This window comes from Perca fluviatilis, chromosome 3, assembly GCF_010015445.1.
Source record: "Perca fluviatilis chromosome 3, GENO_Pfluv_1.0, whole genome shotgun sequence".
Taxonomy (NCBI): domain Eukaryota; kingdom Metazoa; phylum Chordata; class Actinopteri; order Perciformes; family Percidae; genus Perca; species Perca fluviatilis.
The window spans coordinates 29,615,167-29,629,345 of NC_053114.1; the positions used below are offsets into that span (position 1 = coordinate 29,615,167).

The window sequence follows — 14,179 nt, forward strand, 5'->3', positions numbered from 1 at the left end:
AGACTGTGCAGGGAAACTGGAGCACCTAGAGGAAACTCAAGAAAGCATGCACCCAGAGAGGCTTCAGCCATGCAGGTCAGATTCAAAGCCAGAACTAAAGGGTCAAGGCTGACTCTGTGTTTGTAATTGGACATACTCAAGCAAACAAAATCATAGCAAAAACCAGTTCATAAATCCGGATAGCAGTTTACAAAAACATTGGTACAAATGAGAAAGTATTGTATCAAAAACTTTATTCTCAAACAATGTTTTCAAAATAGCTGATAAATAAACTGTGAGTCTCTTTAACAGCAGGTTGTGAGGCTGCAATCACATACAGTATGCAATCACATACAGTATCTGTTTAACCATTTATAACACGCCATTTTGTTTCTCTCTCATGATCTCATGGGAGGACAGAAAAATGCCATTTTCCATCCTTAAATTTAAAACTTAGAGTAGGCCATTCTTGTTTTACCAGTCGAGCCTCCAAAACTGTTGCTGATTTGCTAATGCTGTTAGAGCCTAAATTTACCACAATTTCATTTCCCACTCTCAACCCATAATGTCTAAGCAAGGAGAACCAGATTCCTCCTTGCTTGGACAGCTACTGTATGAGGTCAGATTTTGGGCCATAAAGGGGTCAAGTCATTCAAAATCTTTTGTGCATGTGGAAGTCTTCCCTCTCACAGATAGAGCTATTAGGATCAGGGCTGCTGTTACACAAGAACACTGTCCTTTTTTTAAAGGAAGTGTCCACCCATCCATGAATAGTGTTTATGACATTAAGTCAAGTGTGTATGTTTATCTAAAATTATTGAAAAATGTGGGTAAACAACATATTTTAATCCAAGAAATCACCAATGCAACTCGTATGGCACAGCTGCCACATTTAAAGCCACAATATAAGCCATTATATACCATATTTTTGCAATGAATGGTGACCTAAAAATGTCAATGTTCAAAAGAAACATATACTCTGCCGGCCCCAAACTCTGGAGGAGTTGAAGCTGACACATCATTTATAAGACTGAAGTTTTTTTTTTTATATTGTGAATATAGTACGTTTAAGGTGTTAAGGTGTGACCCAGAGATAAGTGTCTCTCCAGCACGAAGAAAATTAACTCTGGGTCCCACAAGGTTTTTCTGTTCCTGTGTAAAAGCAGCCATAATGGACAAAAGAGATCATATGACATTTTGATATTTGATACTCAGTTTGAACCATACATTTTTACATGGTGTGTAACAGTAAAAACATTGACTTTAATGAACACGATTTTGTTGTACCCATTAATCATAAAAAGTACAGCATGTTTAATAATTTTTTTTTTTTACAAATTCTCCATAAAAAATAGATTTCTGTACAAAAACTTTTTTCTTTTGCACCTACTTCAAGTTCAGCAGCACATGATGATGGTGAGAGGCGAAAGCGATGATAATGATGGTGATCATGATGCTTAAAACAATAACATAAATGATGATGGCAGCTTCCTGGTGATGACTTGCCATTTTTAAACATATCTTCTGTGCCATTTGGGACAACAAAAATGAAACTATATTTTTCAGTACACATTTATAAGCAACAAACTTACTAACTGTGTGTCAATATGTGTTGCTGAGAACGCATCCCGTCACCAGAACGTGTGAATATAACACAGATATGTGTGGTGTCCCAATCTACAAGCTGCCATGTACTGAAATAACGATGATTAATCCTTTGCACTGATGAGTGAAGTAGTGCTGCAGTCAACTCACGTTCAATTCAGACACAACAGGTTGGAGATTTTCTTCAAAGCTCTAATGCTGACCGTATGGCATGAAAGTTTTTCCTATCCAAACTAATGAGAAGGTGAAATAAAGGCCTGTCAAGGGCAATACTGAATATTTTTATTTGATTACACTACTAACTGAATTTGAAAGAAACCCACATGCATGCACGCACGCACGTACGCACACATGCACACACACACATACACAAAGGTCTGATTTTCATCTGGAAATAAAACTTGATCGAAAACAGATCAAAATGCATCTACAAGTCTAAATGGCTGCTGAGCCACATATAAAACAGTTACTAAACGGACTGGATTTCTTCATTAATACAGATAAGCGAATTACCACAACCCACCATTGTTTTGTACGTTCAATTCAGATCCCTTTTTGATTCTATTTACAATGATTTTATCATTGGTTTTGACTTAAGCTCGCAGCAAACTGTGTCCCTTTGTTTCAATGAGGACTGCTGACAATACCACTTTAGAGAGAGTAAGGGACAAACTTGTGAACACAAACTGTGAAAAGTCACAGCTGAAAAAGCAGAAACAACCTTGGCCTTTAAAAATTTTGTGGGTAGTTGTTGTTTTTTAACTTGTAGCCAGCTGTTGCTCTTTTAAACGGTGAGGACTGGTGACAATGCCAAATGAAGGCCAAATGTGGAAAATTATTCACAAATTGTTAAGAAAGTCTTGAGCCTTTGAGGCATTTCAGATAATGTATGTGGTTATGTATATTAAGAAGGATACTGGTCTATAAACAGATTAACTCACTGTATCATACTTTATAAATCGTGTAGCTCAAATCAATCAATCAAATTGGTTCATAGCCATGATATAATAACCATATACACTAACTATGACATCTAATTCCATTGCAAAATGTGTATCACTCTGCGTCTATGAAAAAACAAGAGACTAACGAACTGTCACAGAGTGAGATTGTTCATCTGCACACTGCCATGACACAGAGTTGGTTTAAAATCCGCAAAATATCTCTTTATGTGTACACTATATTTAGAATATTTTCACCGATTTACCTTTTAACTAGACTTGAACGTGAACGTGAACATACCATAGCCTGTCTTGTTACTTCATGTATCAGCCTTACAGTATGCAGCCTCCCCACTGTCTTACCTACATTTTCCTACAGCAATAAAAAGAATAGCTATACCAAACTAGTGATTTTCTTCCCATTTCAATCATTCACATTCCTTTAATTTTAATTAAATAGTCATTCAAATTAATTATCTATCAACTCAACATTTGTCTCCTTTTTGAGTACAAACCCAGACACGATGGAGATCTGTTTTTGTGACCCTGTCAAAGACTTCTTTTGTTGAAACAGATCATTTCATATATTGAAAAAACTTTGTCTGCACCTCCACCATGTCTCAGCATATCTTTAGTCTAAATTGAAGTCAGAGTGAGAATCAAGGTGAATATTACAGAAATACTGTAATAACTTAAGATTTCTGCTATAAGCCTGAGACCGTATGGTATGTGTCACTTTTGCATTTCCCCAAATTTCTATAGGTACACACAATCTGAAATCTAACCCTTGTACTGCCATTCTGATCTTTGCATGCCAGGATAAACTGGGACAACGCTGAGTCTAGATTTTCTTGTTTGGGCACACTAGGAGATCAGATCTGTGTCATTAATTGTTAAAAATTAGACATTTTATTACACCTTTGGAAACCTTGCAGCCTCTAATTTTCAGGCTCCATTATGCTATCTTGGCTCCATAGGAAATATCCACTGAATTGATTTAATCAATTAAAATAGAAGCATGGGGTGCACTTCAGCAACAAAAAGAGAGGAGGCTCACTATCTTGTAAGCAGATGCTCTACTGTTGTTTACAGATGTCTTGTTTATTTCTGTGAGAAGATTTTGAATGTGTCCTTTCTATCTTGTTGCCTTCTTAAACTAAAATTATAGTGCGTACACACATCCGCATATCTTTATTTTCAGTGCCACACACTGGTATATGTGTTTCTGGCTGTCTGACCATGACCATGAGCCTGAGACTGTGAATTATGGCTAACAATGGATATTATAATACCAACAACATCCCGTAGTCATGCTTCCAAACATAATCACACATTGTTTAAGGACATTTCATTTGCAACATCCAGGTCTGGAGTAGATTCATTTTCAATTAAATGAGCTGCCAATTTAAAATAGATGGATGTGACAACCTTCTCTTGCCAAATGTTTTTCTTTTCAGTATTTGAGGTAACTCTGATTTTAGTGAATTGAGTTTTGGCCTGAAATATAACACTGTATTATAACTTGTGTTTCATGGTATGAGTTGTAAGTTTTCATTGTCTGACATCTCATACATTTTACTCACTATTTGTTATCATTAGTATGAAAAATTGATTTGTGATTTATTGTTTGTGGGTAAGACAGTATGATGAATTGAGGCTGAATGAATGAAAACATGGGGAACATAAACAAAAATTCATTTAGACAATAAAGAATCACGCAGGTTAAAGCAAATGCCTCAAGTGTAATGCCAGAATGGTGTGCACGGAGAGTGAAACAAACAAGAAACAGGCCTGAAGACACTGAAAGATACACACTGAAAGCAGGAACATCTGTGATCGCAACCAAGTGCAGCATCTTTCGAAAAATAAAATTATTTTGAGAGAACACTGCGAGAAATAACAAGCTTGGCAAGTGATTTGAAACTGGTGCATTTTTTGAATCCTGCAGACTAATGTATGTTACTATGATATTTTGACTTAAAATACCAGGAAATGCTGAATGCTAGGTTGCACTTGCTAAGCTTATGTATTTGTTGCAATGAGGTTCCAGCATTAATAAGCAGGATGTAACTTACTCTCTGCACACGAGGTATTTCTCAAACAATGGAGGGGCTCTGGGCGCAACTTTCGACAACAATAATTGTGCATGTTGTCTACATAGTCTATCTCTTTGTCCTCTGCCTTACATGACCAATTCTCGAACATATCACAAATATGCTGTGAGCTCTTTAAATAGGTGTGTTGAAATAAGCTCATGTGCATCAGATATGTTAAATGTGTTGAAAGATGATGCTTGATAATGTGAGTAGTTGGGGACACTTGCAACACATCTTTTTAAAGAGTTAGAGAAACAGTCACATGTTGTTTCTGATAGCTCACACTGTCTGTTAAAAATAATCAGCCCATATTGATTGGACACTATTAAATTTTTGTGTACTATTTAGCATACCTTAAGAGTACTGTATAGTATCTCAGAAAAAAGATGGAGTTTAATGCCTGCAAATAAAACTAGCAGCGTGGTCCATACTGCATATTATGGTTGTGACCCTTTCTGTATATTTTTGCCACATATTACAGCAGTATTCAGTATGAGCTCTCAGAAATACCCACTGTTCTAAAAACACATTGTCATTAAGTGACACTAGAAGCTCAGAGGTCAATGGGTAAACTGATACCAACTTTCGGGTTGGCTAGCATGTTGGCATAGCAACAAAATAAACAACGGTATAGCATGTGGTCACACCTTCTGCTAACAGGGAGTGTGAAATATAAATGTGTATATACAAACACGCTGTAACCCTGTATTTTGTCATTTTGTCATCTTTTTAAAGATAAAAGTTTTTGAATAAAATGCTCTCTTTTGAATCACTTATTTTTCAAACCCATTTCAGACCCAAAAATTATTCATTTTTTTCATAACCCAGTCAGAAAAACACACTAGTGCAAAATTTGTGCGGTTTAGGAGTTTATATAAAGTTTATATTTTGGGGTCCCCAGCAGCAGTGGTTTGGGAAGTCCCATGGGGCCACTGGGTATTTGAACATAGAGTCTGTTCATCAATATCTTCACTGAAGAAAAATGCCAGAAGAGACAAACAGAGACAACTATTTGCCTCTGTTTCCATAGCAACCTGTCCTTGTCTCTCTTTTCCAGCACGACTGACAGAGGTGTCTATCTGTCCGTTTGTCCGTGTCCATCTGTCTAATTTCTGCCAGTCAACCAATCTGTCTGTTAATCTGTTCATCTATGTCTGATTTTGTGGCTGTAGGGTATGCTGTAGAAAACAAATCAGTCATCACTTGACTGATAATCCCGACCGGAGTTACGAGAAGATAAATCATTTCCTGGATTTGGCCACAGCTGATTGCAGCAGTTGACGATCTTGACAGGTTATTGCCTCCAGGCTTCCACTTGTTCAGCCACCAAGCACAGAATCCTCGCTAGTCCAAGAACAAGAATTAGTTGTCTGACTCTTTGATTGTGTTAGACAGGCCTCTGGAAACCAGTCCATTGTGTACACCAGCCCGGCAACTCAAATGTCTTGTTTTCTGCTTCAGCACAGTCTATCTAGTGCTAGTGTGGAATATTGTATATAGGACTGATTTAGATGTATAGTACCTCTATAGAATATTTGAAAATGTCCAAAACTCATCTAGAACTAGCTCCCAGGTTCTCGTATTAAAGCTGTTATGTTTTAGCCTAAATTAGTTGCCAAATACTGTAGGTAGACATTGTCATAATAGGCAATACAGTAAGTGGCAGAAGGTAAAGACAATCACAGGAACTTGACTGACACCTCAACTTACCTAACTCTGTGATTGTCCTGCTATATTAAACCTAGTCCATTCAGTTCTCCAAGTAAGCTAAAACAAACCTTTAAAACGTATCTGCAACTGTTATCTGACCCTGGCTTGTCTAGCACTAGTCAACCTCTCCTAGTACTAATCTAATACTAGTATCCAGTACTGGATGAGAGTATCATTTTCTTTAAAGGAATTGGTCTGTTTGAACTTGTCACTGTATTGACTGCATTTGGTTGTCAACTTTACAGCAGTCTGTACAATTGATATCAGCTTCCACCAAAACAGACTGTAAACTGTAAATAGGTCAGAGAGTCCAGTCCTGTCAAGTCCAGAGTGAAGTCCAATGGGAGGTTATTGGTCCAGCACCAATGATGGTTTTTGTGTTGACACATAGGAACCATCCAATCACTATTCGATGTCTGGAGGGGGTTGAAGGGTGGAATAGTGTATGTGCTTCCCCCTGAGGGTAGAACCTTGCATCGGTCACACCCATGTGTGTGGCCTGCATCAGGGGAGTTAGTAAGTTAAGAGTTAGCCTATTACCACTGTGCAAACTTAGCATGGAGTATGGGGTTAGGTTGGGTTAACCACCATTCAGGTTGCATGGAGAGTATTCAAGGGCCATATTACTCTGGCCATACAAAGCCCTTTCCATAAGGAGGTTGGGTCAACTTACACAGGACGAGCACTGTTAAATGAGGTTGTTGGTCTTGGAGGAAGTTCAATTAGTCGTACATACCATCTTTTTGTGTGTTTTTCATTGGTGTCTGAATAGCAACAGTGCTTAAGAAGAATTCTGGTCCCAGAATTGATCTCCTGAATAACATATTTGACGACGCCATTGTCTACTCCCTTGTGTATTGGTTCAGACTTATTTCGCTCTTTTGGACTGTAGCGAGAGGTGGATGATACAGTTGTTCAGGTAGGAGGTGGCGCAGAGCTTCATAACTGTGAAGATTATGCTGACAGAGGACCAGCATGCTACAACACAGACTGCTCACAGTGACAAGTCCAAATCATTAGTTTTCTTCTTTCTTCTCTGTTTGGTTAAGACACACCGCAGACTGCAACATGGTGGTTGGACTAAACCACTGTGTAGGTAGTGGCAGGTTTGTAAGACTATACCACAGTGCAGACTGTATTGAGTGTGGTATCGAATCGAACTGCCTTAGCCTCTGTGGGCTTCATGTTGGTGTCATACATTGGGTTTTCAAATGATGCCTGACCATTGGAGCTCTCATGGCCGACATAGCCATTGAACTGGACCTTGGGACGCGTCCTGCAAAACAAAATGAGAAGAAAATAATGGTGTTCATGGCAGGTATTTGGTTTCACAAGGATATCTCTGCAAAGTTGTATTGGCATGTTTGGAAAAAAAGACAAAAACAGTAAAACAAAATGGGTGCAGTTCTCTGAAACACAAAATGAAAAACAAAAACTCAGATATTTTAGGACAGCGAGATTAAGTTGCTCAAATTTGCTGATGTACTTGTTTTATTATACAATAGCTCTCACCAACTCTCCCATAGAAAATCACAGTCAGGCATTTATAAAACAACAATCTCAAACCTGTTACTTGCCCAGCACAAAACACTGAGCCCCGTAAATCAGTGACTGGTGAAAAATGTTGAGCATCTAGCAGCTAAATATTAAGATATTTTTCTCTGAAGTTGGAGAACCAACAAAAAAAGCCAGGAAATATTAGATTACATTTTTGAGGTAGCCAGAAACTAATGGGATGCTTGTATTGCTCTCTAGTTTGATGCGTCTATAAGTTTGTTTTGGAGCCTTTTTGACCCCCAACTGTTACAAGATATTGGTACTTATTAAAGACATAGGGCCCTATTTTAACGATCTGAAACGCAAGTATGAAACGCAGAACGCAAGTAGCTTTGTGGGTGGATCTCAGGCGCTGTTGCTATTATAACGGCGGGATAAATGAGTCTTGCGCCCAACGCAAATCTAAAATGGGTTGGTTTGAAGTAGCTAGGTGTGGTTTGGGCGTAACGTGAAAATAACCAACCAGAGCGTCATCTCACATACCGGATGGCTATTAAATATATATATGTATATGTATATATACATGGCGGATTGCTATTATGATGGCGGATTTGCCTGGCGCACGACAGCGGGAGCTGTCCGGGATGCGGCAAAGTAATAAATGCCCGTCTTGGCCGGGTGGCGATGTTGCTGCGGCCTCTCGGGCGCATCTCCTCAAGTCTGGAGAGGATTGCTGCAGCCATGGAGCGTGGGCCTCCAAACGCACCACCTGCACCTGTTGTGCCCCTTCCTCCTCCCCCCCACTCCATCTCCGTCCACCCGCTCCACCAGGAGCACATTGCGCATTACCACTCCCGGACCCTCAAGTGTCCAATCCCGCCGTAGTTCAACATCACGTCTCCTTAAATCCTCTAATATTTCCTCATTTATATCATCAACACATCCATGATTCATGGAAATGTTATATAAAATACAAGCCACAAAGAATGCTGCGACTTTTTGAGGACTGTACTGTAAAGTGCCTCCTGACCTATCCAAACACTTGAAGCGCATTTTCAGTAATATTTTTCCTTGTAATTATGTATGGCTTTCAAAAATGGGAATTGCTGCGTCCGTGTAGATGAGAGAAGCAAGGTGTATGCGCGTTGTGCGCACGCTACATTATGGCCAAGCATGGGCCCCTAAAATAGCATCTGAATAACACACCACTGACTTTAGACTAGCGCCACTGACTTTAGACCAGGTTTTTCCTGGTCTGTGGCGGAATTTTTTTCTGAAACTGCCAAACAGCATCAGGGAACGTTTGCGCCTGAACACGCCTCCTCTTTTCGCTGAACAGCCCCCGGGAGCGCAAATACATTTCCTAATTTAACGAACTGCGTCTGTGGAGGGAAAAGTCCGCTGTGCGTCGGGTGCAAAATAGGAATGATACGTGCGTCGGTGTACAAAGTCAATTGCGCTGAGTGCAAGATAGGGCTCATTAACTTATTGACTTGTGTGAAAAGTGTACACATTTCAAGATAAGACCCACTACCGTAGTGTTAAACTAAATATCGTCGTCAATGAACCTTTATCACGTGACGAAAACGAGATGAGACGCAACGTAAATGCTGGACTATAATTACATGTATAATGCAATATTGTTGACGAAGAAAAACAAGACTAAATGTGGTATACAAAATAAAAACTATGCTAAAATGTCTCTTCATTTTCGTTGACCAAACCGAGATGAGACAAAATGTTATAACGTTATTTTGTCTCGTTTAGTCACGTTATTATTATTATTTTGTAGTATTTCTGTTCCCTGTGTCTCACTTCAGGGGCTGCATCAGGTCGCACTCGGGTCGCACTGCGCAGACGCATGCGACGTTAGTACCTCAAGCCCTGTCGCGGCATTATTTAATTTAGAAGCTGCAGCAGTGAGTTAGAGAGTGAGACGAGCATAAACGACAACAAACAAAATTAAGTCTGACATAGAGAAAGCTGGGACTGTGGCCGGCCAGCCAGAGTTCGTCTTTGGGAGAGAAAGAATAAATGGCAATTTTCATTTACTAAAACTAGACTAAAATGTCATCAGTTTTCGTCTACTAAAACTAGACTAAAATAGTCATGGATAATTCTGACTAAAATAAGACTAAAATGCTCAGACTTTTAGTCGACTGAAACTTGACTAGACTAAAAAGTGTATGAACGTGACTAAAAAACGTAACTAAAATTAAAACAGGCCTCAAAAACAACACTACTACCGTACATACACAATGCTAGAATTTACATTGCATGTCCTATTCAACAGTAGTACTAGTCATGGAGAGAGACCTGTACATAATTATAAATGTTTAATAGATTAACAATTAACTGAATATTGACTATGACCACAACCAATTAAAAAAAAAAATCTTCAAATTCAAATATAATCAAAAAAGTAATCATAAAACACACTCTGTCCTTTCACCTGTCTTATTAGACATGTTGGGCGAGAGCTTTACCCTTGAGATTAAAGGCGCAAGAAGCAGATTTCTTGTAAAAATCTACAAATTGCAGGGGGAATGATGGCAGGAGTGGGAACATGAACCATAACAACTCCCTGCTTCAGTGGTTCAGCTGCCAGTGCCCATCTGCTGCTCTCATGTGAGTGTGTCTGCTTGCATCCTGCCATCATCCTGCAAATGGTACCCAATGGTTTGTTGTATATTATTACTCAATATGCCTGAATGAGGATTTTAAGAAACATACTGCTGGGGTTCAAACAGATATGCTGTGAAATATGACTACCCCATCATAATTTGTCTGTTTGTCGCAGATTACATTTTTGGATAATCAGGTCCTATAATCCAGTTAGATATAATCACTTACTTCCAAACCCTGTGGAACTATTAGCAGGGAGGAGTGCTGCAGCTGAAACACTGTTTGACTCTGACCTCATTAAGTGTGTGTGTGTGTGTGTGTGTGTGTGTGTGTGTGTGTGTGTGTGTTGTGTGTGTGTGTGTTTGTGTGCGCGCACACGTGAATGTGTGTGTGTGAACTGGTAGAAATCCAACCCTGGGGAGCCACTAAGCCTACCCTACATGCTCAACCCATTACTTTACAAAACTGCACACACACCAACACACACCACAGACCTCCCTGCATGGCAGTGGTTCAAGTTGCTGCACTATTTTCTGGTTGTGGCTGTAGGTGCAATAGCTTAGCTTTATTGGTAGAATGAAAAACAGCACACATAATTGCTTTGACAATATTATAGATACTGTAAAGACATATGGGCCAATGCAGGAAGAAACCACAGTGTGCACACTCTCATCTTGCTTTTAGTTTGTTATTTAAGATAGTATATATATAATTGTTATGTAAAGAAATATTTTCTGTTGGCTTGCCATTATGTTGGGCTAGGGCATTATGTTGGCAAAGTTAACTTTACCACATACCTACTGTCAAGGTGAGAGTAATGAAAGTCAAAAGTACAAAAATAAATAAAAAAGCAGCAGCATACAGAAGCATATATATTACTTGTTTTGATTAGAACATTTTGAAGTACATCAAATACTATAATTGTTCTTGATGTAATCATGCTGACAGAGAGATGACAATGAGATCAAAGACAAAAAAATATCTGCATAGCTTAAATGATTGCTGTTTTGGCACAGTAGGGCAGCACTGCTTTTAAAAACTTTAAAGGTCCTATGACATGCTGCTCTTTGGATGCTTTTATATAGGCCTTAGTGGTCCTCTAATACTGTATCTGAAGCCTCTTTCCCGAAATTCAGCCTTGGTGCAGAATTACAGCCGCTAGAGCCAGTCTCACAATGAGCTTTCCTGAGGATGTGCCATTTCTGTGTCTGTAGCCATTCGAGGAGGAGAGAGGGGGGGCAAGGTGGAGGGTGGGGGTGTGGCCTTGACCAACTGCCATGCTTCGCTTGTTTGCAAGCCATGATGTCTCTCTCTTTCTCATGGGTGGGTCAAATGCTCTGGGTGGGCAAAGCAGAGAAAGGGGAGGTAACCTTGCCCCTTATGACAACATATTGGCGCATCTGAGCTTTCATTTTCTCAAAGGCAGAGCAGGATACCCAGGGCTCGGTTTACACCTATCGCCAATTCTAGCCACTTGGGGACCATAGGCAGGCTGGGGGAACTCCTAATGTTGAAAAACCTCATAAAGTGAATTTTTCATGCCATGGGACCTTTAAGATTACAATGACTTTTAGCTGATATGAGGAGTCTCTGTGTTCCATTTCCCTCTGAATTAATATTGATTTTGGTTTATAAGTTTTATTTTACAGTAATACAAAATAGAGTAGGACAAAGTATTCATATTTTCATAGTTTATATTACATATGTTGGTCAGTTGTGCAGCCTTACTAAACAGCATGAAGCAAAATCTCAAAACTAAAAACAAGGGATGACGAGTTTGACAGAGGATGTGGCGGCGGGCGGAGGTCTGGTTGCTGTTTGAAACCAGATGAATGACAGGTGCCAGTCTTACCTGCCGCCAGGCCCCCAGGTGTCTTTTGGTCTCTCATTGTCATCTGTGTCAGCAGACAATGTCCTGTATACAACCATCAGCTTTAATATACATCAACTATCATTGCACACAGCTAACTGGTGAGCAGGTTGTGTAACACAGTATAAGGTAATGTAATGACAGTGTTAGCTATTGGTATACTACGTTAACCGTACAGTCAATATCTGCATGGCCCTGTACACAGCAGTTACCATCTTATTATTCACAGGAATAACTATACTAACATAGCAAAGCACATTACTAACTTGCTAACAAAACATGTTTGCAAAACATGTCTTTTTCCTGAATAACATCAACAGGTCAGGAAACTACATGTTTCACTGCAGATAGAATACTGTAGCATACAGCTACCATAAATGATAAGCCAACAGATTAACGGGAAATAATGACTATTGTTGAGTTAAATGACTTTGTAAAACTTTGAGTGATGAAGTGCAGAAGTCAGAACATCCCTTTAGGTGTAGAATCTCACACAAGTCTTAAACAGAAAACGTTAATAATGACATTTTACCCTCAATATAGTTGTGTATTATCTGCCAGTCTTTTGTGAACTTTCTAGGAAAAATAATTAATATCTAAGGTCAATGAGATTTAATCTTCATAGTACGCTTGGGGTTTTAGAGCTATAATTATGTTTGAAAAATTATGTAAACTTGCCTCTTTTTACCAAAAAAGTATCTGGTCCACTCAATATATTTCAAAAGTGATTTAGGAAACAGGATTCATCAAACATGTATCCTCTACTTAGTTTAGAAGTGACTCACAAATAAATGTTTTCAAAAGAAAAAATACATCATTACTCTCTTTACTACACAGGCTCTATTTCGGTGTTCATGTTTGTTCCCAATTTAGAAGGTTGCAAGTAAATTATTTGGTAATAGTTATACTTCTTTTACATTTGTACTTAATAATGTACTCCACAATTGTTTGTAGCATGTGTCAAGGCTTTCCCTTTTAAAGTGTTTGTCATGTACATGTGATCTTTAAAGTACACATACAGTCAAGCAATGGATTAAACTAACTTTTTGAACGACTCTCTGCAAACACATTTTAGCTACTAGCCCGTATGGCAATTGCCATGGTGTCATGGTTGGTAGGCGCAATGCTCTAACGGCTGACACTCGTATCTTGCCCACTTGTCTGTGCTGCGGCAGGGCTGTGCTTGCACCTCTGATCACCAAAAAAAGCAGTCTATAGCCATGTACCGCTGCATTTGCACCTTCAATAAATTAGAGCAGTGTCTAAAAATGCAGATGGTTGTTTTGTGGAAAGAAACTTAAAAAGGGTTATCCTATTGTATAATACTATAATATCATTTTGATTCTTTGTACAACAAAACCTGTCACTTTAAAATACTTTAAGTCCAGCTCCAACTGAGAAGAATAATTGATAAACTGTGCACCAGTGCTCATATTTATCAAGCATCTCAGAATCATTCCTAGGAATTGTGCTGTAGGTTTGACCTTTCCTACACATTAGGACTTAGGAGTTACTTAGTAAGATTTGGATACTTGCTCTCAGGTTTTCTTTTAATTGATGCTTTAAGATCCGAATAAACACCATCACATTATTAAAGGACCACTGTTATATTCATTGTTGCCAATTAAGTTTAAATTACAACATCTTGTTAATGGAGTTTTGCAAATAGGGCATTACATCCCTGACAAAATAAATCTTTTATTTATTTTTAAATTTTTTAATTCAGCTGCCACCTACTGTAAACTCCTAACCAGCTAGAACAGTTCTGCATCTCTCCTTAAACCTGAAAATGTAGGATGACTTTCCAAGGTTAATAAAGTTTTTACTCCAAAGAGTAAAAGTTGGACAAATAATGT

At 38.8% G+C, this 14,179-nt stretch overlaps 1 protein-coding gene across 1 annotated transcript in view; it reads right to left on the reverse strand.

Annotated features, from left to right (window-relative positions):
• Positions 1 to 2,153: 2,153 nt before the first annotated feature.
• Positions 2,154 to 14,179, reverse strand: part of LOC120556497 (CUB and sushi domain-containing protein 1-like) — a 348,428-nt gene continuing 336,402 nt past the window's right edge. The window contains exon 73 of the mRNA XM_039796142.1: positions 2,154 to 7,607. Coding sequence (XP_039652076.1) covers positions 7,448 to 7,607 — 160 coding nt within the window. The 3' untranslated portion in view covers positions 2,154 to 7,447. The remainder of the gene's footprint in view (positions 7,608 to 14,179) is intronic.